The following is a 23,133-nucleotide window of genomic DNA, read 5'->3' as shown; positions in this document are numbered from 1 at the left end:
AGGCATTACTGAGAGGCGGGCCAATCACACCAAACCAGGGGTCTGAGTGCCAAAATCCTATTGGACAGCTCGGTCTCTTCTTCGCGTTCCTTGTCAGCAGGCTCGGTTGCGCCGGAGCGGGCAGCTGTGTGAAAGACAGTCCGGGATCGGAGCTGGATAGGCCGCTGTGCGGGGGCTGTCTTGGCCGGCATGGTGGGCTTCGGAGCTCCGCGGCGTACAGGCCGCTTGCCACCCTTCGTGTTGGTCGCCCTCCTGGCAGTGATTGGCCTTTTGGCGTTTAACTACTGGAGTGTGTCCGCCCGGCAGGCCGCGCTGCATGACGAGCTGATGGCGCTGCAGGCGCAGGTGCAGCGCACGGAGGTGGCCCGGAGCAGGCTGGAGAAGCGCAACTCGGAGATGATGATGCAGGCGGACAGTCACCGGCGGCAGATGGAGCAGCGCCAGGGAGAGTTCCACAGCCTGGAGGAAAGACTGCAGGCTCGGGACCTGCAGGCTCAGCGCTGCGGACTGGACATGGTGAGGCGGGCAGCGGTGCGGGGGGCGGCGGGGTCCGTGTGTTGGAGCGGCCGGGACATTGCAGGCGATAAATGCTAGTATGCGGGCCGCCGGGGGAGTCTTTCCAAATTATCCGGGCAGCGCGAGCCGCCCTGTGTGTGGCTTCATTTCTATGGGGTTTTAGCCATATGTAGAGCCCAGCGTTGGGATGATACCAATAATACTAATAATGTTAATAATACTAATATTACTAATAATGCAGTCTGTATTGTGTAAATCGCATCATTCTGCGTTAGAGTCGCAGATGCCTTTTATGTTTAGCTCATCCCGTCTATTGTTTAGGAAGACATGGACCGGGATGGACACAGGTTTGTTTGCTCCGGGTTACAAGCGCTTCTAAGTAAACAAGATGCTTGTTAACGTAAAACCGTCGCTGTCGTCTCTCTTTGATTCCGCGATCACCCGCTGCCTCGGTGTCAGAGAGAACATCAGGAAGTCAATGGCGAGACAAAAGGGCTTTGTCTCCCCCTCTGCTTTTTGTTGCCCAGATGTCCTTTCTCAGGGCAGTCTACTGATTGAAGACCTCCACTCACCGAAACACAGAGCTGACAGCGGATAGGAACCGCTCGGCTCATCCAGTCCGCCTGTACGCTAAAAATCATGGAAAGACTCAAACAGTAATCTGTCCCTCATCTGGGTTTGTCTTAAATTCAGGCTTGGGGAAATATCTATTTTTGCACATACTTTGATGTCTGTCCTCTGAGCTTGGCATACCTCTAAATCAATAAAAATATTGATTAGTGGGACATGTTTATGTTGTCAGGGTGCCTAGCAGTGTGTGCTAAGCGCAGGAAAACGTTCGTAAAGTATTTCATGGATATCTCTTAGAACTTGACTTTTCCAGTGTGACATCCGAAGCAGTGACTTTGGGCACTGCGGAGCAGCACTGGCCTCAGCCGACATCCAAAGCAGTGACTTTGGGCACTGCGGAGCAGCACTGGCCTCAACCCGTGTCTGTCACTGTTTGTTAAGCCAGAGTATTGTCATGAATGCATTCATGTTCTGGTGTATTGTGCCTGCGTTTGTGTGCAGTTAATGGTACGTCAGTATTATGTGATGTCGTCGCGTGTGATGCGATCAGTGCTGTTTTTTCCAGGTGAATTAGCGTCTCAAATAGCGGAGGATCCTGGGTAAGCGATACGTACAGCTAAAGTATAAAGCTAGTGTTTGAAACGTTTTGCAACAAATATTATGTGCGTATTCCTTACATCCGCAGGACAACAACGTATCCATACGGTGCAAGCTCTCCTTTATGCTGCACGTTACCGTAGATTTTAACCCCCGCTTTATGAGCTTTTTGCGTGTGTTCTTTATACTAATGTTATAGAAGTTGTTTGTGAAGCAGATGACCGGTCGTGGTGCGTTGTAAATAAATGTACTTCCTTGTGACGGTGCTCGTCACGCTGCATACACGATATCCGTGCGATTCCCAATAAATACGTTACTCATTACTCATTTCAGACAAGCTTGGCTTTCTGTTTGAACTTTAGGTAATTAGGAGACACGTGACTTCTGGGTTTAAAGTTTCATGATTAGGGATCAGTGGACATGCCTATTTTCAAGCGGCAATGTGACTTAATCACCAGTGTAATATGATTGCGCCGTGACCCCGAGCCTCCTAGTTCACATAGTATTTTCCTTGAAATTAGGTGTGTGGCTCTAGGTATGCACATTTTACGTTTTTCAGTAGCCCAATTTTATATTTATTTACCAGTTAAGTGAAAAATGACATATATTGTGTTTGATTGCCCCATATCTTGGTTAATGTTCTTTTCTGTGTCTCTTCCTCCAATTTAACGCCCTGGTTCTGGATTCCTGCGTCTCTCACGTCTGTTGCACGTCTTTGGTTTGCTCAGTAATAATTTGCAATAACCTACTTTCGCCTATGACTCGACTGTCTTCGGAAAGTTATTTCTTTTTCTAGTCCAGCAAGTTTAAATGTCCGGCTTTTCCTGATGTGGCAGAAGTGGGGCTTCCAGCTTTCCCTGCTTTTCTTCTTACTATTGTGTGTAGGATTTAGTTGATGTTAATGGCACACTCCAGCCATCGTGTGCCCCGTATTGCATAGGATAGCTACGTAGTCCCTTTCGATTTTTCTGTTCAGTTCAGTGGGATGGCTTTCCTGCCACTGATTGGCTGCTTTTAACAGTTAATCAGCAGCAACAATAGTCTGACCGCAGAAGAAGACAGCAGCTGCAGCACCAGGGCTGCTGCTTCATTGCTGGATGTGGAGAGGTAGACCCTAATGCGTGTCCGATGCACATACATGCCTGTTGTTAGAATTGGTTTCTGTTACTGTTGTTAGTATTATGAGCTGTACATGAAATGTTTTCCTGGTACTGTGTTGGGTGTTACCCAGAAAGAATAAGGTTGCCGCTTGTTTTCTTTCAGGCCAAGTTGCAGACCAATTTATCCAGTCAGATTGTAGACATCAATCACTTAAAGGGTAAGTAGAATGTTTTTATATATCTTATAGAAGCGTAGGGGTGACAAGAGAATCTCAGCTTCTGTTACAGTTCTTTGTGTTTTGTGAATAAATCAGATTGAAAACAAGATGTGTGAGTAAGTGCTTCTAAAAAAAAAAAAAGGGAACTGCCGCCATTACCGGTGTCATATTTAAAATGTTGGTTTAGAAAACCAGATTGTTGTCAATGTCGGACCTGTATTACTTTATACGGTGCTGTACTTTATCCCCGAGGAGAGAGAACTCTTTTCCGTGGGACTTGAATGATACGAGCGATCTGTGATGTGGAGCTTGCTGGCTGCGGCACTCTGAGGGCGAGCGCTAACTTCTAGTAATTATCCCCGTTGCGCTTCTTTACAGAACAGCTCGCTGAGCTGCGACAGGAGTTCCTTCGTCAAGAGGATCAGCTACATGAATTTAAACGTAACAACACGTTACTTCAGAAGATGCTACAGGAACAGAGGTAGAGCATTGTTACTGGGAGTCTAACAATGGCTGGGAAAACTAGTTACTGGAACGAGCCTTTCCTCTAATTGTGATCTCCATATCAGTCAGCAGTGTACACAGCAGCTTGCGGATCAGAAACGGGAGTATGAGAACAGCCTTAAGAAAATCCAGGTGGAAGAGAAGGTGAGTGGCAATAAAACAGCATGGGGGGGGTGAATTCTTGTCTGGGAGGGTCTAGAAGAGGAAAAAAGTTTTTTTTTAATATTTTATGTATTCACGACATGCCCGATGTATAACATTACAATGTTATCCTGTGAAGTTAATCATTTCCACGGTAAGATTTGAGTGGGTGTGCGGAATAAAGGTGGAGCAGTTGTTTTAGAGGTGAAATTACATAGGGCAGTTAGCCATACATGGCAATCCCCACCAGAACAGGTATGGTCCAGGCAGGGTCACCTGGATGTGCAGCCAAGGAACAAAGAATTTGATCAATGGTCCTCTGTTAACACTTTGGAGATTGTGCTAAAAGTCTTGTTCAACAAAGTTTTTGCTTAAATAGATGTTTGTCCAGATGTGAAAAGATGTGTAGCACCACCAGGTTTACCCCTGAACCTGTATGGTAGGTGGAAGGACTCTCCCGGTCCCTGTGTGCTCTTGCGTACCCAGACATGCAGAGTAATAGGGGAGGTCAGTGACGGGGCTGCTTTTTATATTGTTGCCCAGTTCTTACTTAAAGTGAAAAGTTATTCTAACATAGAAACGTGGAATTTGACGGCAGATAAGAACTATTTGGAACATCTAGTCTCAACGTTTTTCCTGATATAAGGGGTTTAAACCCCTATCAGTCTTTGGTCAGGACCTATAGTGAGGAAAGCTTTATGTCTATCCCATGCTTGTTTAAATCCCCTCGCTGTATTAGCCACCACCACTGTATTAGGGATATTAATGACATAAAATACTGCTCCTGGGAGACTTTTCCATTTATCTACTACCTTCTGAGTAAAGTAGAACTTCCTTACATTGCATCTAAGCCTCTGGCCTTCATGCTTTAGACCATGACCTCTTGTTCTGCCATTGCTCCATCTCTCCTGGACTCCATCAAAAGATGTCCAGACCATCAAAGACTCGTCTACCAGTCTCTCCATTTTTGGGAAAAACCAAGTTTTCTTGGTTTTAGTGTTGTGCAATGTAACCTCTCTCCTCATATTACACCATACTGATTGATGATCGCTGGAGCCCAAACGCTCTCCTACAGTGACATCTGAAATCGGGTCTCCATTAGTAAATACTAAATCCAGCACAGCTTCTTTCATCGTTGGCTCCTCTACCAACTGCTTTAGACACGGTCCCTGTAAGGAATTTAGGATGTCTCTACTCCTGGCTGACGCAGCTGTTCGTATTTTTCAGTCTACATCAGGGAGATTAAAGTCTCCCATAACGATAACCTCACCTTTCAATGACGTTGGTCGTTTCGAGTAGTAGATTGTCACGCTCATCTGCTTGTCCAGGGGGTCACGGGAAAAATGGATGTGACTGCCCATTTTCCCACTTTAGTATAATTCTGCTACGTGTTTCAAATCCTTATATACTCATTGAGCCTCTTCTCAATAATATGTCTAATTCTGTTATTTTTTATCCTATATGATGTCTAGCTTCAGTGTTCTGCCTTAATATGTGTTTTCTAGCTACCTTTTAATGATGTATTTTGAGCTTATTGGTTTTAGTACAGACCTCAAATAGGCCTTTGCTGACTTAAGCCATAATACTTTACATTTGTATGATTCATATTGAACATGATGTCATGCCTTTCTTAAAGTATGTTACTTAGTATGCATACTGTACATCAAGAGCCAAGAAACGTATTACTAGTTGTGGAATTTGAGTGCATGATATTCGATGGGGTAAGAACACAGCTATGTTCAGTCTGCTTTTAGAGAGCAAAAATAACATGGCACAAGAAGTCGCTCTTTCAATCGATCCTCTTTATAAATTACTAGAGTGCCAAATGGGTTGGTAGATTTGTATCTTCCAGGGGCAACTCACTTCTTGGATTTGGCAAATTCTGGGCTGTAGAATCTATTGAACTTCTATAGTAATGCTTTTGTTTGGAAATGTTACAACACTATAAGCAGCCAACCCATTATTGTGTTGTGTAGACTACCTTAGAGAAGACATCTAGCAAAGACGTGTTGGTCGACAAAGGTGCTGAGAACGAGGTACACACTGAAGCTATAGAGAAGCAAAACAACAAAGCAGAAGACCCGTCCGCCAACCGCTTAGCCTACAGTAAAGGTATGGGCTGTGACTGAAGTACATAAGATGTACCCTATTTGCTCGATTATAAGACGAGTTTCTTTCCAGAGCAAATGCTCTGGAAAAATACCCCTCGTCTTATAATCGGGGTCTTCTTATAATCAGACCTCAAATGGGTCTGACTATGAGACTAAGATCCAGATCCCCCGCAGCGCTGCAGGGGACCTGGATCCTCCTGTGTTATGCCCCCCCAACTTACCGGTGCTTCTGGTGTGTAGCCGGGGCAGCGTGTAGACATTTACACGATTCGCGTAGACAACTTCTGCTGCAGCCGCAAGGAGGTGCGGTTAGCAGCGGAGGTTGGATTATGGGGAAAATGTCTGAGCTCTTCAGCAGGTTTTTTTTTTTTTTTTTTAAATTAAACAAGTTGTCTGAAATAAATTAAGATTTACTATGTAGAATATTTGTTTTTAGAAATTTGAAGACCCGCTTGACATTATTTTTGACTCCATCACTGCTAACGCTTTCTGGCATTGTGCTTTGTTTGAGCATGAGTTGCTACTTGTGGATAGCCATGGGACTGTAGATTGCTGGATGGCGTTGTTCGCATCCACAAACTACATATTTTCGGGAAACAAAGCGGGTAAACTGCATAATAGCAATAACTCCCGAACAATCTTGTCCTTTAGATGCTGTAAAAGTTGATGGTGATGCAGGAATGCCAGAGATAGAAGACAGCGACCCAGCTAAAGAAGACACTGTAGCTACTGGTGAGTGTCGGCACATAAAAGTCACGAGCTTAGTGAAGACGCTTCGACCTGTTACTAACGCACCATTCAATTGTTTGTGCAGCTGGAGTAAAGTTGGAGAAAGCTTTGCTTTCCAATGAGGGTGGAGTGCAGGCACCAGAGAAACATCCCTCAATGCAACCCAACCCTTTTACCGAGTCCAAAGGTATGTGGATATCGGCATGTATCCTTTGCTTTAAGAACACAATCTGTTTTCTGTGCTTTTTATTATTTCATCTTTCACCTTGAGCTTGTATGTAAAATCAATATGCCCGTGTTCCCACTTACTTTCTAGTAAAGTACATTCCAACGGCTCTCAAGAAAGAGTCTGGGCTTCCCCTGGCTGTTAATGACCTCAACATTGAGCCACTTGTTCCCAAGCAAAGTCCAAGAGAACCAAAGGCAATAGAGTTTCCTAACCTTAAACAAAGTAAGTTTGACTTGTGTGTTGTGATCTTTGTTTTTAGATTGAATTTATTGTGACGGGACAGGGACTGTTGTACATTTTTGTGTGTCTCATATATATTTTTTATTATTATTTCTACTAATGTTTTATTTGTAGGACCAAGGGATCTTGAGTTGTGTTACTACAATCACTACAGTACAGCTTACAATCTACACCATTTAAATTTGTTTTCGGTCCATAAACATTATAGAGATCGACAGCATGTGCATCTGCTTCAATGCAGTTTCATGCTTACGATTTGCCCAAATTGCATAAACCCTACCAAAAAGATCGAATATTAAGATTTTGAAACCTGCATTTAAAAGAATGTTTTATAGAACAGTGCACAAAAAATGTTTACGAACTGCATATGCAATATATTTGCAATCTACTATATATATATTATCTCTTTATACACACTTTATATTGGAACCGACTTCAGATCAGGAAATTCTTTCATAAAAATGCCCAAAGCTTAGTATTTTGTATAAAATATTCTAGCGGCCGCATGCTCTTCTAATCTATATTACATAGTTATATATAGCTCTACACTGGATCTTCCACAACTCAACACAGGCAATGCCACGCAATGTCACCACTGTCCACGCAACTGGATACATTTCCCAAATCACCAGTTTTTCAGATGGAATTAATGGAGTATAGTCAGTAGTAGGATAACCATAAGTTCATTGCTGTTGGTTAGACAGTCTAGGGGTCTGTGGTACCGATCTGGGATGACGGGTGTGTTTCTTTTCTTTCATGCTTCTGTTTATGGTGGCTCTCTGAGCTATATTTGTAAAGTTGGGCAGTTCTGGGACAAAGTGCTTAATTTAAGTCATCATCATCATTGAACCCAACAGAATATTTGTGCTGTTTGCGCTAAATGTCTCCCTTTGTCCAGAATTGTGCCAATTCTTTGAATAGTCTGGTCATATATGTGTAATATATCTTTGTCTTCCCATCAATGATTTTTTCTTACCTGCTTACTCAGTGAGAGGTTTTTACTGACTATCTCTTGTAAACTCATGGGAGGGCCATCTTTAATCTTCATTTGCGTAGATTAACACAACTCCGGTGCTACAGATTAGCATGAATACAATATAATTCAGCTGGACGTGTCACTTAGGTAAATGCATAGACACATTAGGCCAAGTCTCCTGGATGTCTTCTCAAACTGTGTCAGTTTAAAACCATTGCTATGAAATACATTGTATCAGGCATTCTAAGAATCTTTATTTTAATAGTTATCTGTTTTTCAACAATTTTGGAATTACCCTCTTGGCTCTTCTGTTGTAAACTATGCTAATATTTCATGTTTTATCTCCTTATTTCTCTTGATCTGCCTCCTTTTATTTATCTTTTCTGCTCCTTTCTTTCAACCCCGACTTCCCAGGTCGGTTCTTTGATGAGAATGAGTCCCCTGTAGATCCTCAGCATGGTTCAAAAGTGGCAGATTATAACGGGGATGATGGGAACGTGGGAGAATACGAGGCAGACAAACAGGCAGAGCTGGCTTACAATGAGGAAGATGATGGTGATGGGGGAGAAGATGTGCAAGGTGAGCTTGGGCTACATCTCTGCATGACACAGTCCCCCTTTATTCGCCATCGTGTTTGTTGAGCAGGATCTTTTTACAATAGAACAAGACGATTTTAGGACACATCACGTCACGCTGTAACATGTCAGTGTTCCAGTTACGTCCAGTTTGATACATATTCACTCTTTATAACCTTTCCAGAAGATGTTATTGTGGGTAATGATGCCTAGATGGGCTAATTATAGTTTTCTTATTCTTATATTAGAAGTGGTAATTTATGATGGTGCGTTGTCATGACTACTCTGTACTTTGCCAACCTGTGTGTTTGTATGGTGCTGTAAATTACGTTTGTACCCATCATATATTCCTTTTGGACTAGATAGTCTTGAAGTAGAAATAACAAGACGTATTGGACACTCTGTACTCTTCCTCTGTAACATCAGTGTTTTATGTGGGTTGACAATCTGTAGCTGGTGTGATGTTGCTACTCCCATGATACTCTGGCAGCTGTAGACTTAGCATCAAGGGTTATGCAGTCCCACAGCAAGTGGAGACCTTCTTGCTGGCTTTTCCTTAAGCTAAAGTCGTATTTGTCAACATCAAATATTAAAAAATAAGTTTGCCATAAGGTACGCATATTCTAATGTGTGAAGTAATGAGAGATGGTGATGCCTTTATTGAGTATTGCGGTTACCAGGCTTCTTTTATAGAATGCTCTTTTTCTTGTAGAAGATGATATCCATGATGGGCAGGGAGATGCTGCTGAATATCGAAAAGATCGTTTTGGTGAAACCCTGTAACCAGCTGCCTGGACCAAACAAATGACCGTTTAAAAAGTGCCACATGTTGGGGACACTATGGCCTATTGTATGTCCCATAAGAAGCAACTCAAAGACCAAGAACAGTTATTGATGGGAGTGGTGCAAGAAAGGATCTGTACTGTCTTGTCGCCTCTCTCGGTGTTGGATGGATAGACCCTGTGCTGGAAAAACTCTGGATTAATTAGTCTAACAAATACCACCCTAGGCAGCCTGTGCTGACTGAAGTGCGTTGCTTTCCTCCAAGCTTGGAGTTGACACTCCTGCCTGTATAGTGGGACTGTAAATAGGAAACCCATGTTGGGAATTCAGGACTTAATTTTCCCTTCTTCCTTCCTAGTTTTTAATGAGTGAGCTGGCGAATCAGATATATATATTGTGAATAATGGATTTAAGGAAAATCTGCCTTGGATCCAATGTGATGAGCCATGATTATGACTCCATCTTTCCATCCAATATGGACACTGTATGGTTCTTAAATGAACTTTGCCTCATGGCTCCAAAACGCCATATGTAGAACCTGAGTCATGTAGCAGGGCTGTTTGAATGCGGGAGGTGAAGGGCTGCCATAAATATTCCCCACCCCCCCTCTTAAGCAGGGTCAGAGCTTCAGTGTGCAGAATAGCCAAGTACTGTTTTTTTGTTTTTTTCTTGTTGCAAATATTTGTATATTATATGTAACGTGTGAAAGGAATCACAAGTTGTACTGTATAACCCAGAGAAGCCGTTCCAGAATGGACTTCCACTGCAGATGGGTAACAAAGATGGGTCATCTTCGCCTTGTCAATAACAGTGGTAGGGGATTGCAATGAGATATTAATGAAAATAATGTAAACCTTAATTATTTCAGAGCTTGGCATAGCTCTCATTTTCCCAGTGATGTACATTGGTTTGTTTGCCTGCCGGCAGAATTTAATTGTACACAGAGTTTAAAGAATAGAGTTCTTAGATGGTGCGCAGCCGATGCCTTCATCTGAGGCTTTTTAGGTTGTCATTTTTTAGGTTAAGTACTGCGTATGAAGGGTATTTCAATTTGAGTTCTGAAATTCAGAGACCCTGTTTACCATTTGTGTTTTTATAATTTATTTGTCTGCCCAGAATATGAAAAACAACCTTGGTGATCCTTTCCTACCCAAGTTGTTTTGTTCTGGCTCTGCAGCTGGCCTTCTAGGCTTAATAAAAAAAGGTGGTTAAAAAAAATGTTACGCGTGTGTGTGTATGTATATAACTACAAAGTGGAACACTTCCCCTTGAATAAAATGACGGAAGTCAAGGATGTCCGTTAACCACTGTCTACCAGATTAACATAGAACTGTACAATTTATCTGTCCCTAGCAAAGTTCTGAATGGGGTCTTCCCTCGTGTCAAGTGATAGCTCAGGAAGGTGTAAGGTTCTTGACTCTTAAATAGAACCCCCTTCACATGTCCCTTATTCTTATCCTCTCGGTTATCCCATGCAACTCGTATGCTTTGTTTGCTTGGATGTTACCCGTGATTAATAATGCTATAGGGAAGTATAGGTGGATCCATACTTGATATAATTTTCTTTCTCGTCACATACATAGAATTTAGCAGAGAAGAACCATTCACCCCTTCAAGTCTGTTCATTTCCCTGATGTAAGGACTCAGACCCTAATCAGTCTGTGGGGTGGTTATACGGAGTATGATTACCCCCCCTGTATATAATGCGCATGTTCAGGAATGTATATGCTGAAACTAAAGACTGGGAGCCTCCTCAAATAAACAGCTGCCACCCTGAGCATGATCATTTATTTTACAAGTTACAGAGATGGGGAAAGGCATAACATGTTTCTTATTAATCTGTATTTTTTTTTTAATTATATATTTGTTGCAATGTGTAAAACAAAAAAACAAGCAGTTTATTCATCTGTATATGTAATACTTGCATTCATGCTTCCAGTACGTTTGAAAGGCCAGGAGAGACGCCATAATATTGTAGGGCCTGATGTTTTGGGCAACTTCATGCGTTATGTCAGGAGCAGCCGCAGAGTGCAGATCGAGAACCAAAGTCCCAACAATCCATGGGTGGGTGCAACTAGTGTCCGCATGCAGTCAATGATGGATTAGAAAGAAGCGTGCCAGTAAGTCGCCAGTCCTCCTCAACCAAGAAGCACCAGGAATCCAGTGGAAAAAAATAAAATCTGATAAGCCCATGATAGCCGATCAAAAAAGTCAGGCGCTGTGATGTACATTTCCCAATAATTACATTTTTAGTCCAAATACAGAAAGGGATTCATAATAATCCCCTCTATACATTTGATGGGGGTTCCCTGCCCTTCCATTGACCGCATCTCCTTAGACTACTTGGCCAGCAAGTACCAGCCACCAAAACGCCCAACGCGCACGTACATCGGGTGCTGCCATTGAGTTGCTTTATGTAACCAATGAGAGCTGAGGCAGCGGTGTGCTTCTGGTACAGCATTTTCAGCAGGTACGTGGATTTTGTTTTGGTTATGAATGCATATTAAAGTACTAAGCACGTTAATATACATGACTGCAAGGTGAGGGCGTTTGGGGCAGAGCGCTGTGTATTTAAATACAGCCAAGCTGATTCTCTTCAAAGAAGGTTCAAGGTCAATGAGCAAGTTTGTAATAAAAGTACCCAAAGTGCAGCAATGGCCACTAACGCAGGGCCCTTCACCTCCCTCAAACGCAGGGTGAAATGAGGAGGGCCACTTCTGTTTTAAGGTTGTGGTTAGAGGGTGAATAGGGGATTATTTGGGGGGGGGGCCTTATTCACTAAAAAGTTTCTTTCAGCTTCTTGACTTCACCAAACATTATGAAGAGCCAACAGCAGTAACTGTGTGCTGCAGGAAGAGCTTGGCAGGCCCTGTATAATGTATAAACTATTCTTACACATTGAATTATACAGGGCCAGCTCGGCCCTTCTGCTGGAGAAACGTGATAGGGATGCCCCTTCGTAGTGAAGCAGGGGAGCTGAAACCACAACTCTCCCTTTAGTGAATAATGCGGGGCTTATTGTTATCTTTTATTTATATAGCGCCAACAGTTTATGCAGCGCTTAATACAATACATAAATTCAAGGGGTATGACAAGCCGAGAATTGACAGACTAAGACAAACCGATACATTAGGTGGAGAGAGCCCGGCTCGCAAGCTTACAATTTTGAGGTCATGGGGTGACAAACACCGCGTTACACTCATAACTAGCAAACGAACTCCTGGAAAACAAGGACATCAGGGGAGGAAAGAGGGACCCTTCCTAAAGCCTTCACCACTCCCCATTGTATGTAAACGGAGGCTATGCGCGCCCCACAGCCTCCACGCATCTTCACCTAGCGTACACATAGCTTTAACCCTTTAAGGTGGCCGCGCTGCTCTGTGTATTCCCGCCGGGGGGGGTTAATAACGCGCTGCGGGAGCCCCGTAACGAGTACAGACTGGGACTCTGAGCCTCTCATTCCTCACTCCCCCTCCCTCTGGCTGGGTGACGCATGCGCGCTGCGCTGTATCCGGGTCCTGCGCTCCTTCGGTCGGCGGGAAATGGCGCCCGGGATTTAGCGACCGCGGCCCGGATATACCAAGGAAGCCGGACCCCTGGGGACGCAGAGGGCTTGGATTCAACCTAAGGAGCTTAGGATAAAGAACCCGGAAGCCGCCGGGGAAGTGCAGGTAAGGGTTTGGGCACGGTAGGAAAGGGAGGCCGCGGATCGGGAGAGGCCTCGGTTGGAGGGAGGGAAACCAGGAGCCGTCTGTCTCCCTGTTTGTATGTAGGTGTATATATAAATATATATATATGTGTATATATATACCCGTAGAAATAAGATGCGCCCGTGGTGTGTATGCGAGGGATATGTGTATACGGTCAGGATAGGGGGCCATACGATTATAGAGCGGCCGGGGCAGGTGTGTTTGTGTATACGCACAGCCAGCATTCCCATGAATGTATAGAATGCGCGCATCCAGGTGGGAGGCATTGTATACACATCGCGCACATAGACCCCATATCCATACGTAGAAACAACGGCGCTTCTCCCGGTGATATCCCGCCGATATTGTATATAGCGGCATGGGGGAGGGGCGTGTGTAAAACCGTGCATTTAGATCGTGAAGAAATCGTGTATCGGGGAGATTGTGCATTATATACACTAGCTGTATGTACCGCGAATATGCATTACATGTGGCTGTATAGCACCGGCAGATTCTGTAGCGCTGTTACAAAGGGGGGCAGGGAAAATATAACACAAACCATTTAAAATTGCCTTAACGTTCACACATGAACACATACCGGAGCGGGAGGAGGAGAGGGCCTTGATCTTGGAAGCATACAATGGCTTCTTTCCTTACTTTCGGGTCCTTGGGGTTAGAGGTCATGTGTCTGTTTGGCCCTTACGCCCTTTTACAGCGATTACCTGTCTGTATGATGAGCTACGGCGGGCTCGGTTCATATATATATATATATATATATATATATATATATATATATATATATATATATATATATATATATATATATACCGTCCTTCATTAAATACCCTTTTATTCTTAAACCGCTGCCAGAGTTCTTTGCAAAACTCTGATAACTCCTAGTGATTTCTTTTCAACCATATTATTAAAGTGTTTTAAACCTACAAAAAGAACTGAACTTTTACAATTCCCGGGAAGGGGTTGACCAGGCGTTTGGGAACCACGATGAGGTGTATATCGTTACCTTTTTCATGCAGTTGATGGACACCATGGAATATGGTTTAAAAATAAAATAACTTGTGCGCGGTGTATACCAGACACATGTGGCTCAAGAACCCCATCCTGGTACAACTTGTAAAAAGTGGTCTTATCACCATGGTAACCGATTGACTTCCCTGCTGGTAATCAGGCCGTGTTTAAAACACGGCACCGAACTCACTTCGCGTGTAACCAGCAGTAATTAGCACTGCGAGAAATCAGCGGGAGAGAGGATGCTGTAAATAAGGATTCCCGTATGTGTTTTCAAGGAGCTTCTGATATTCTTGAATAATAAAATAAAAGTTTATTATTGTTTGTTAAGGGCTCTTTCTCCAGGATAATGGGGTATGTATGGAAAGATCTATTCTGGTGCAGTCACCATGGAAACACGTATGTTCTGAGTGACTGCTTTACATTACACCAGAACTTCTCCAATAGCCCCCACTGTGCAATTGCCTGGATGTGGCATCAACACACATTATTGATTTGCACCTGTGGCAAAATATTGTAAATTTGGCGTTTATAGATGTAAACAGCTCTGGACGTTAAAATTAAAGCCATGGAGATTGAGAGTAGGATCTGCCGGACATCAATGGACCAGATCCCTGCAGTTGGTGGCTGTGACTCCTAAAACTTTACAACCGACTTCTTTATTTGAACTCTATGGATGTACTGTTTTTTTTCACACGGAAAACAAAAGCCTTGGTAAATGTTCTGCCGGTTTCCTCAATCCTACAGACCCGGTCACGGTGATGATGTGGGGTGGCGGGTCTCGTGCGATATAACACAGGTGTCTGATGGGGGGAATCCTTGTTACGGGGGGGGGATGCAGCAGAAGTTGGATTGTCCAGCATGATGTATGTGCTGAAGACATCCACCACCACCCAGTATGTGTGTGACCTATAGAAAAGTGAAAGAATGTTGAGCTAGCCCATGTGACCTTTACTTGAGAATAAGTATATAGAACTCCTATTGCCACATTTATAAAAGAGAACAAAAGCTCTGCGTGGCTAGATCAGCATAGATCCATGTAATCAGCAGGGTGTATTTTGAATAACTTATTAAACGTGAAAATAAAAAAAATACAGAGACTGGCCCAGTTAATATCCTCCAGTTATATTCTCTGAAGCCATCACTGAACCTTCTAGCTATACTTTTCTGTTTTTAGGGTTTTAATCTGCCTTCTTTACACACCTACAGCAGCTGGCAGCTCTTAACCCCTTATCTGTGCTGCTGTGTGCAGTCTGTATTGTCTGTGCTGCTTCTTCTCCTGGAGACCAATCTGTTCTTTGTAGGTTAGAGATGTGTCCAGAGGAAGCAGCTACCAGGTCTTTGAAGTGACATTGGTAGTCGCCTAGCTCTAGAAGGAGTCCTTTCGATAACCTTTGGCGCAATGGCCGATATGAAGAGATCAGGTGAAAGGAGCTGTCCTCTACAGCATTGTTTTATGGTGTAATCGTTATAACCCCCCTTTCCATGGTAGAGCCCAAACACGAGGGAAAATCTCTATTATTGAATGGACCTTGCTGAGAGGGCCCGGGGCAATAAAACGCCCGTCTGGGTTTATTAAGTTAAAGCAGGAGCTGATGATGGTTTCAGCTTGCTGTGAATTTATTATGGATGGTAAGGAGCCTTCCCCGGCAAGCTTCCCCTGTAAGAAGGGCTGAGTCGTCCCTTATAGAGCAAAGTCCAATTAGTGGCGGGACCTAAATAATCTCACTGATGAGACTAATACATGGCCAACCAAAGCTCGCAGACATTGGACTGTGAAGTCTCAACGGGAGCTGCTTCTCTGGCAAACTTTTCCTGTCAAGCACAGTTTAGTTAATATACTCCAATCTGCTTCCCTGTTGCCTGTATAAAAACCGATGGGGTGACTGCCCTTTTTGGGTAATCTGTATTATCCTGCTATTCAAAAGTATTAACGAGAAGAATTAAATAACATTACAGCATCTGTCACTGTTCACAGTTCATGACCCATACAGCCATGCCAAAAGGTAATGTGTATTAAAGTACTATAAATATTTTAATATGCAGTCTTTGAAATATAAAAAAGTAACAAAAATGTTCTTATGGAGAAGCTGCAGCTCCCTGTATCCTTTTGTGGACTATTTTTGCCGCTGATTGGCTGCTTAAAGTATAAAAAAAAGGGCCCAAACACCTAATGCACTTCAACTAAAGATCTACAACAAAACCTTTAACCCCTCGGCAGGTTTTAAAAACAATAGTGTAGCATTAACCCCTTAAAACCTTCATGATATTCCATGTCGTCATGAAAAAAGCTGCACTAAAACCATTCAGGACGGCATGGATCATCATGAAGAAAATAGCGGCCTGCGCTCCCGTAAACCAGCTGGTCCCAGCCTTCTGCTTCTTTCGCACTCCTGCTTTTGTGGAATACAACTCCCATCATGCAAAATCAAGCTGCTGATGGGTGTTGTCACCCACAAAAGCAGGGGCACAAGAGTGCAAAAGGCTGGCATACCTGTGAAAATGTATCTTATCTAAACTGTATAGTTTACTGATTAACCCTTTATTTTCTGTGTGCCTACCTTGCCCTATTCTGTGGGCTGTTTCGCAGTGAAATGGGCACCCAGTAGATTTAAATATATATACAAAAACCTACATATGGGGTATTTCGGTAAGTCTGTAGATGCAGCTGAATATATTTTGGTGGGCTTCTCTGCAGTTGCATCTACTCTGTTCAAACAATCCCCAAAAATAAAACAATCCATCGAAAGTTTGGTTGAAAAAAAAAAGAAAACCACTGGAAATTTACTTTGCGACTCTCTTTGCCAGGGATTGCTGACCAGGGGGTTGCATGATAAGTGTCCAAATGTTCCTAGGGAAATACCCTGGCTTGTCTTCACTCCACTGCTAATCAGTCCCAAATGAGACATGGGCTTCACCAAAAAAGTGTGCCCTGTAACTTCCAAAAGGTTTTTTTTTGTAAAACTTTGTAAAAAACCTTGCTTGAATTAAAAAAAAAAAAAAAGACACTTACATTAATGTATTTTGCCAACTTAACTGGTTTAGGGGCCTTTTTCATAGTGTAAAATATTTGGTTATTCTTACTAAATGTTGGAGTCTACAACTGAAAATAGTATCATGAGAAAGATGTATTTGTCCATGGAAAAATATATAAATTGTGTGGGTGCATGACACAGAAAAAGAACCACGGAAACCTAGTGTAAAAATGCTGTTTTTGGCCACAAAACACCCTCGTTAAAAGGGTTAAAGTGATCGTTTGGCCCTTTCTGATAAACCTATATATGTGGGATATCGTCGTACTCTGCAGCATCACCAAACGGGTGAAAAATCAGTCCTGTTTTAATACGTCTAATAAACTTTTTGTTATAGGAATACATGTGCTGTATATGTTTTATATATATTAACTTAAACCGTTACACTGAACACCAAAAAGAATGATGGTTGAAATAAATCACAAACCCGCTCTCTGTTGCCGTCAGGGGATTAAGCGACTGGATAAAATTCTGCACTTTCTATGGCTGCTCTCTGTCCTGTTTACATACCCTTCCCATCCCAACACTCCTTTTGTCTTATCTTACGGTTATCTACCATTGTTGGAAATGTAGTATAATAGAGCAGCTCCAGGACGCTCTTTTAGTATGTGGCGGAGCGTGGAGTGCCGCTGGCAGCGTACTTTATTAGAATGTGCCTTGCGGCGATCGCCGGGATGTGGCGGGAGGCTGTGGCTTGTTTTGTGATTTTGGCGTCCATTTACATGACTATGATGGTGTGCTTTGTTTTCACTAAGCCATAAGTTCAGGAAATTAATTTTGACCCCGTAAACGGACGCTCCGGTGTCCCAGGAAGCACTTCTATATACGACTTTTAAAGCTAAAGTCCCCTGCCGCCTCTTTGCTCTTATGTTTCATGCCCCTTGAGTTCCTCTGTATCGATGCCCGTGTTTTGGAATGGGATGTCCAACAAGCTCATGTAGATGTGATGGTGGCTGGGTGTCCACATACTGTTAGTCATCCTGTGTATCATTTTTATTTGTTTTATAGTATTTTTCATAACTAATGCATAGAAGAAATATGTATAGATAATGTAGGATGTTGTGATTGAATGGCTGATATTAGACGGCTCTCGTGTTAGGTTGGCCCTGGTCTATTCATAATCTATAATACGGTTGGTGAGTGTAAATGGCATACGGACTAGTTCTATAGGTTAATGTAACTAGACGAGAAGCTCGTTCTTATCTGAATCCTCATATCACTGCGTGTGGACGCAAACATCTGGCTCTTCTTCCTCGGTTTTTCACTTGTTTCTCGTGTACCCCGGCCCCTGAGTTAGATCATATGTCCCTTTCTTCACATTTCTACATGTTTAAATTAGTATGATGTGCTGCCGTGTAAGCAGGGCCCTCCTCACCTGTTTCTGTACGTCATATGTTACATACTACTTTTGTCCTGTCTACCCATTGTACAGCGCTATGGAATTTGATGGCACTATATAAAACAATAAATAATAAATGAGTGAGGCACTTTGATGGAGTAAAACGTAGTGGTACTCCTGGTGGTTGCTGTCCACCTTCTGGCGGTCGGCGCCATGCTGCGTGTCTCCCCGCTGGTGACGGGGTGCAGAATTCAATAAACACCCGGGCTTAAAGACCAACCTGCCATCAAGACAAACGTGGAACAAGTGGCTCCGCTAGTGTGTTTCATCCAAGGTCTTTACAAGATAAGCAGACTTTAGGACATATATTGGTTGAAGATGTCAGGCAATCCCCAAATTCATACCAAGCATAGAGGTCCCCTTTAAAAATGTGCCGTTTCATTTACTCAATCTATTGATTTTCCGCTCTCATCTTGTTTCCTAAGCTTTTATGTGGCATTCGTAAAGATGAGGCTAAGGACGCGGAAGGGGTCTCCGCGCAGCAGTCACGGGGCCGCCGGACGCACTGCACGCAGCAAGAGGAAGCACTCGGAAGAGGAGGAGGAAGAGGAGAGCTCCCCTCTGGTACCAGATAAGCTGTCCAAACCAGAAACCGGCTTGCTGTCCACCTTGAAAAATTTCATCAAAGGCAACACACCCAAGGTAGGCTGTACATAAGAACTGTAGGCTTAAAATGCTAATTTTACTCCGTAATTTTCTATTAAGTGATAATGTTATGGAAAACACTGTAGCAGCCGCACGTTAGTTTCTGCCGATTCGCTTGTCTGATGCAAATGACAATACTTTTCTGGATTTCCCAGCTAATTGCTTTGATTAGCAACATGAAGCATGCATCTACCTTAGCAGCGAGGTGTATTTCCTGTGGGAAACCAAATGGAGATGTAAAGGGTAACACTCAGCTGCCATGGAGTAATGTTTTATATTTACGCAATTAGGAGGATAGAGAGAACCCTCCAAAGAGAAGCAGGGTGGAGCGTGACCTTGATAACAACCTCATCACCTCAACTCCACGTACTGGTGACAAGCCAAGCAAGCCGATTGCACGTGTCCGGAGGAAAAGCCAAGTCAATGGGGGTAAGGCTCGGTATTTTAAGAAGAAATTTTGCTCCTGTGTAAACCCCGTGTCTACCCTGCTCCTGTCAGTGGGATTTTAGCCCTTTCTTATTTCTGGATCTTTTTCTTTAAAAGGTGCACGTTTGATATTTCGCTTGTAGAATGTTATTTAGGTTATCCCTTGATTCTCTTAGAAGCCGGAGGTTACGAGGTGACAAGTCAGCACGTAAAACAGAATGGGAAATTGGAGGACCTATCCAGCACAGCCAGCCCCCCAAGGACCACCTTGCTGGGGACCATATTCTCTCCTGTCTTCAACTTCTTTTCACCAGCAAATAAAAATGGTTAGTTTCTCCGCACAAGGCCTTGATATACCATCCAGTATCTTTTCTAAAGAGCTTATGACGTTGCAATTTCCCATGTTTTTAGGCACGTCTGGGTCGGACTCCCCAGGACAAGCGGTGGAAGCAGAGGAGATTGTGAAGCAGCTAGATATGGAGCAGGTGGATGAGATTAGCACCAGCACCACCACATCAACTAACGGGGCTTCCTACCCCAGCCAAGGGGCACCTGTTCGTAATACTGGCAGCAGCTGGCTGGAGGGGGCAGAGGAACCCCCTGAGAGAGACCTACCACCTCTTACAGGTAATGAGATTCTTCAGTTTTGCCTTCTGTAACATTTAGGATTTCCACCAAGTGAATAATTGAATGTTTTTATTTCTGGTCATTAAAGTGTATATATACATATATATATATATTATTTTTTTTTTTGTAGCCCCAGTGTCCCCCGACAGTGGCTACTCGTCAGCACATGCAGAGGCTGCTTATGAGGAGGATTGGGAAGTCTTTGATCCGTGAGTCTTTATTTTGTGGGAGAAATTTGCGTATAAAAACCAATTTTGAAAAATGTGTAAAGTGGTATTTTAAAATAAAATAATTAACAAGGATAGCATTTCCTACGCTAAACAGCTGATACTTGTTAGAGTAACAGAATCATTTCATAGATGTAAACATGCTTCAGTCCTAGAGGTGCATGTCGGCCCCTTATTTACTTCCTACGATAAGCTTCATGTGATGTCTCCTCACAGATACTACTTTATCAAGCATGTCCCACCCCTGACTGAAGAACAACTCAATCGGAAGCCTGCCCTCCCTCTGAAAACCAGGAGCACCCCCGAGTTCTCTCTTGTCTTGGACCTGGTAATGGGACTATCCTTAGTAGTGTTGAGCGGCAGGTCACTTGTGGACTCTTGTGTAACTCCTTGTTTGTCCCGTGCAGGATGAAACGCTGGTGCATTGCAGTCTCAACGAACTGGAAGATGCAGCCCTCACGTTCCCCGTTTTATTCCAGGATGTCATTTACCAGGTAATGTCGCAAAGGACACATTCAGCCCTGTTTGGACAGGTTTGTCTCTGTTGCCTTTAAACATTTTTTTTTATTGTTTGTTTTAGGTCTACGTGCGGTTAAGACCTTTTTTCCGTGAGTTCTTGGAGCGTATGTCTCAGATTTATGAGGTATGTTGAGATCCGATACGCCTCTGAAAGGATGTTTATCAAATGAGTTTTAATAGTAGTAGTTTTGAAAATGTTCCAGAATATGGACTTGTGTATTATATGAATAAACAGGTGCCTTTCATGGTTTTGTTCCACATATTAACAGATAATCCTCTTTACTGCATCAAAGAAAGTCTATGCAGACAAATTATTGAATATATTGGATCCCAAGAAGCGACTAGTCAGGTAATTTTTTGTTTTTTGGATATTTTTTATGTTCGTTTAATTTTTTTAATATATATCATATATATTGCTTAAATTTTATGGATTCAATATACTTTCCCATTTTATTTATTTTTTCCCCTGCATTCTTATCCATAGGCACAGGCTTTTCCGTGAGCACTGTGTATGTGTCCAAGGGAACTATATTAAGGACCTTAACATCCTCGGAAGGGATCTCTCTAAAACAATCATCATTGATAACTCACCACAAGCCTTTGCATACCAGGTGAGACGTTAAAATGGTTATGTGCACACCCATTTGAAATAAAATGTTTAATCCTTTTATTCTTACCATACAAAATAGATTAGTAAATTGCAAAGAGATTTCTTCATGATTTCTTTTACAGGACTGTATACATGATATGTGGGGAAAGAACTCAGATGGGTTTATGCTATAAACTGCTATGTGAGCTCTCTTTACTGGGACATTAAAAACCAGCGATCAGCTCCCAGAGGCTTACTTTAAAGGCTCGTGCTCTTTACGGTGTAGGGTTTTGTTGGGTGGCCCACACTCTTGGGATGGATGCTAGACAGCTAGTTGGTTGGCTATTAAGAGTTTTTTTGTAAAGGTGCAGAATATTTTGGCATCTCCTAAAGCTTTTAGTGTTGTCTGTACAAATGGCAACTCTTCTTTTCTCAGCTTTCAAACGGGATACCCATTGAGAGCTGGTTCATGGATAAGAATGACCAGGAGCTACTGAAGCTTGTCCCTTTCCTGGAAAAGCTTGTAGAACTGGTGAGTTTGATCTTTTCTTCTACTTAACAGGAAATACGTGTAAAATGTTGAAGCACTGCTGTCAATAATTCACTGTAAGAAAGTGAGATCTGTCACTCTGCGTACACATACCCATTCATCATTTTATCCAGGATTGAGCTGCATCTGCATTTTGCTAAATTTGTTCTTAAATACTGAACTTGAATGAAAAATTATACTCCTTGGAAACGAGGATGATGGAGGTGTAGTGAGCAACAAGAAATAGAGACCTTTTAGAATAGAATGACAGCAATGATGAGAAAATGCCTGAAGATTGAGTTACTCAAAGGGACTGAAGCGTAACTAATCCTGGAACAGACATGGAAACCGGAATCCAGTTCACATAATAGACACTCTATGCGCCATAACCAAGGGGCGCATACTGAAGAGACTATTAAAACGCTTGCTGGGTATACTATGCAGAATGCAAAGATAGATATATATATAGATATATATCTATATAGATAGATAGATATATAATAATATAATGAGGATTAAAAAAAATATATAGCTGAGGGGGCAGGGTAGACCACAGAAGTAAAACAAAAAAACAGGAGTTATATTCCAAGTACAGGAAAGAGAATTTACGTGGATAGTGGGAAGATAGCCCAGTATTTGTCCATGTTTTCCAAACCGAGCGTGCATATTGTTTCCAGTGCTATACGTTAACTTGTGTTTTCCTACGCATGTTTTATAAAACACTTGGAGAAGCTAGTTTATATATGTGTGGCCAACTGTTGCTGCATCCTTCCTTGGCGTAGGTATCGAATTTGAATCTGTTTTTATGGTATTTCAGGTTCTTCTTTTAAGTGGTTTATTTTCCCTCCCCTCTGCAGAATGAAGATGTCCGACCTCACATCAGAGACAGATTCCGCTTGCATGACTGCTTGCCCCCAGACTAAAAAGGAAAGCAGTGACCCTGCAGGATCCCCCTTGACTAGGGCGACGATCGGATGCCTGCAGGGAGCTGAGCTGCCGGACCCCAGGACATGTACACAACCATTTGCCATAACTGCAAAAGGCATTTCTTTTCTTTGCTGTGTAGGGGAAGAAAAAGGAACGGTTTCACAGTGACATGTTGTGACTGGTGTGACGTTACGCCGCCAGGCAGCTTT

The 23,133-nt window shown here is 42.8% G+C and overlaps 2 protein-coding genes across 4 annotated transcripts; both read left to right on the top strand.

Moving 5' to 3' along the window:
- The first annotated feature begins 54 nt into the window (after window positions 1–54).
- On the top strand, window positions 55–10,507 carry GOLM2 (golgi membrane protein 2). Of its 3 annotated transcripts, none has more exons than XM_053464515.1 (10): window positions 55–516; window positions 2,947–3,001; window positions 3,380–3,482; window positions 3,571–3,649; window positions 5,623–5,758; window positions 6,409–6,489; window positions 6,572–6,673; window positions 6,803–6,937; window positions 8,346–8,510; window positions 9,222–10,507. In XM_053464515.1, the coding sequence occupies exons 1-10, from the start codon at window positions 190–192 to the stop codon at window positions 9,287–9,289; spliced, it is 1,251 nt and encodes a 416-aa protein (XP_053320490.1). In that variant the 5' UTR covers window positions 55–189; the 3' UTR covers window positions 9,290–10,507. The 3 variants fall into 3 exon arrangements, with proteins under 3 accessions (XP_053320490.1, XP_053320492.1, XP_053320489.1); XM_053464514.1 differs by having other exon boundaries at window positions 56–516; window positions 9,219–10,507; XM_053464517.1 differs by lacking the exon at window positions 8,346–8,510 and having other exon boundaries at window positions 9,219–10,507.
- A 2,299-nt stretch (window positions 10,508–12,806) lies between these two features.
- Window positions 12,807–22,928, top strand: CTDSPL2 (CTD small phosphatase like 2). The gene is made up of 13 exons (XM_053463206.1): window positions 12,807–12,960; window positions 18,861–19,077; window positions 19,371–19,509; window positions 19,683–19,832; window positions 19,918–20,133; window positions 20,264–20,342; window positions 20,577–20,688; window positions 20,768–20,854; window positions 20,941–21,003; window positions 21,149–21,228; window positions 21,364–21,490; window positions 21,905–22,000; window positions 22,855–22,928. Exons 2-13 carry the CDS (start codon window positions 18,883–18,885, stop codon window positions 22,918–22,920), a joined length of 1,410 nt encoding a protein of 469 aa, XP_053319181.1. The 5' UTR covers window positions 12,807–12,960; window positions 18,861–18,882; the 3' UTR covers window positions 22,921–22,928.
- The last annotated feature ends 205 nt before the right edge of the window (window positions 22,929–23,133 follow it).

The sequence above is a fragment of the Spea bombifrons genome, chromosome 4 (assembly GCF_027358695.1).
Source record: "Spea bombifrons isolate aSpeBom1 chromosome 4, aSpeBom1.2.pri, whole genome shotgun sequence".
In the NCBI taxonomy this organism is placed as follows: domain Eukaryota; kingdom Metazoa; phylum Chordata; class Amphibia; order Anura; family Pelobatidae; genus Spea; species Spea bombifrons.
The sequence above is the reverse complement of the archived record's forward strand: the minus strand, read 5'-3'. Positions and strand labels throughout refer to the sequence as shown.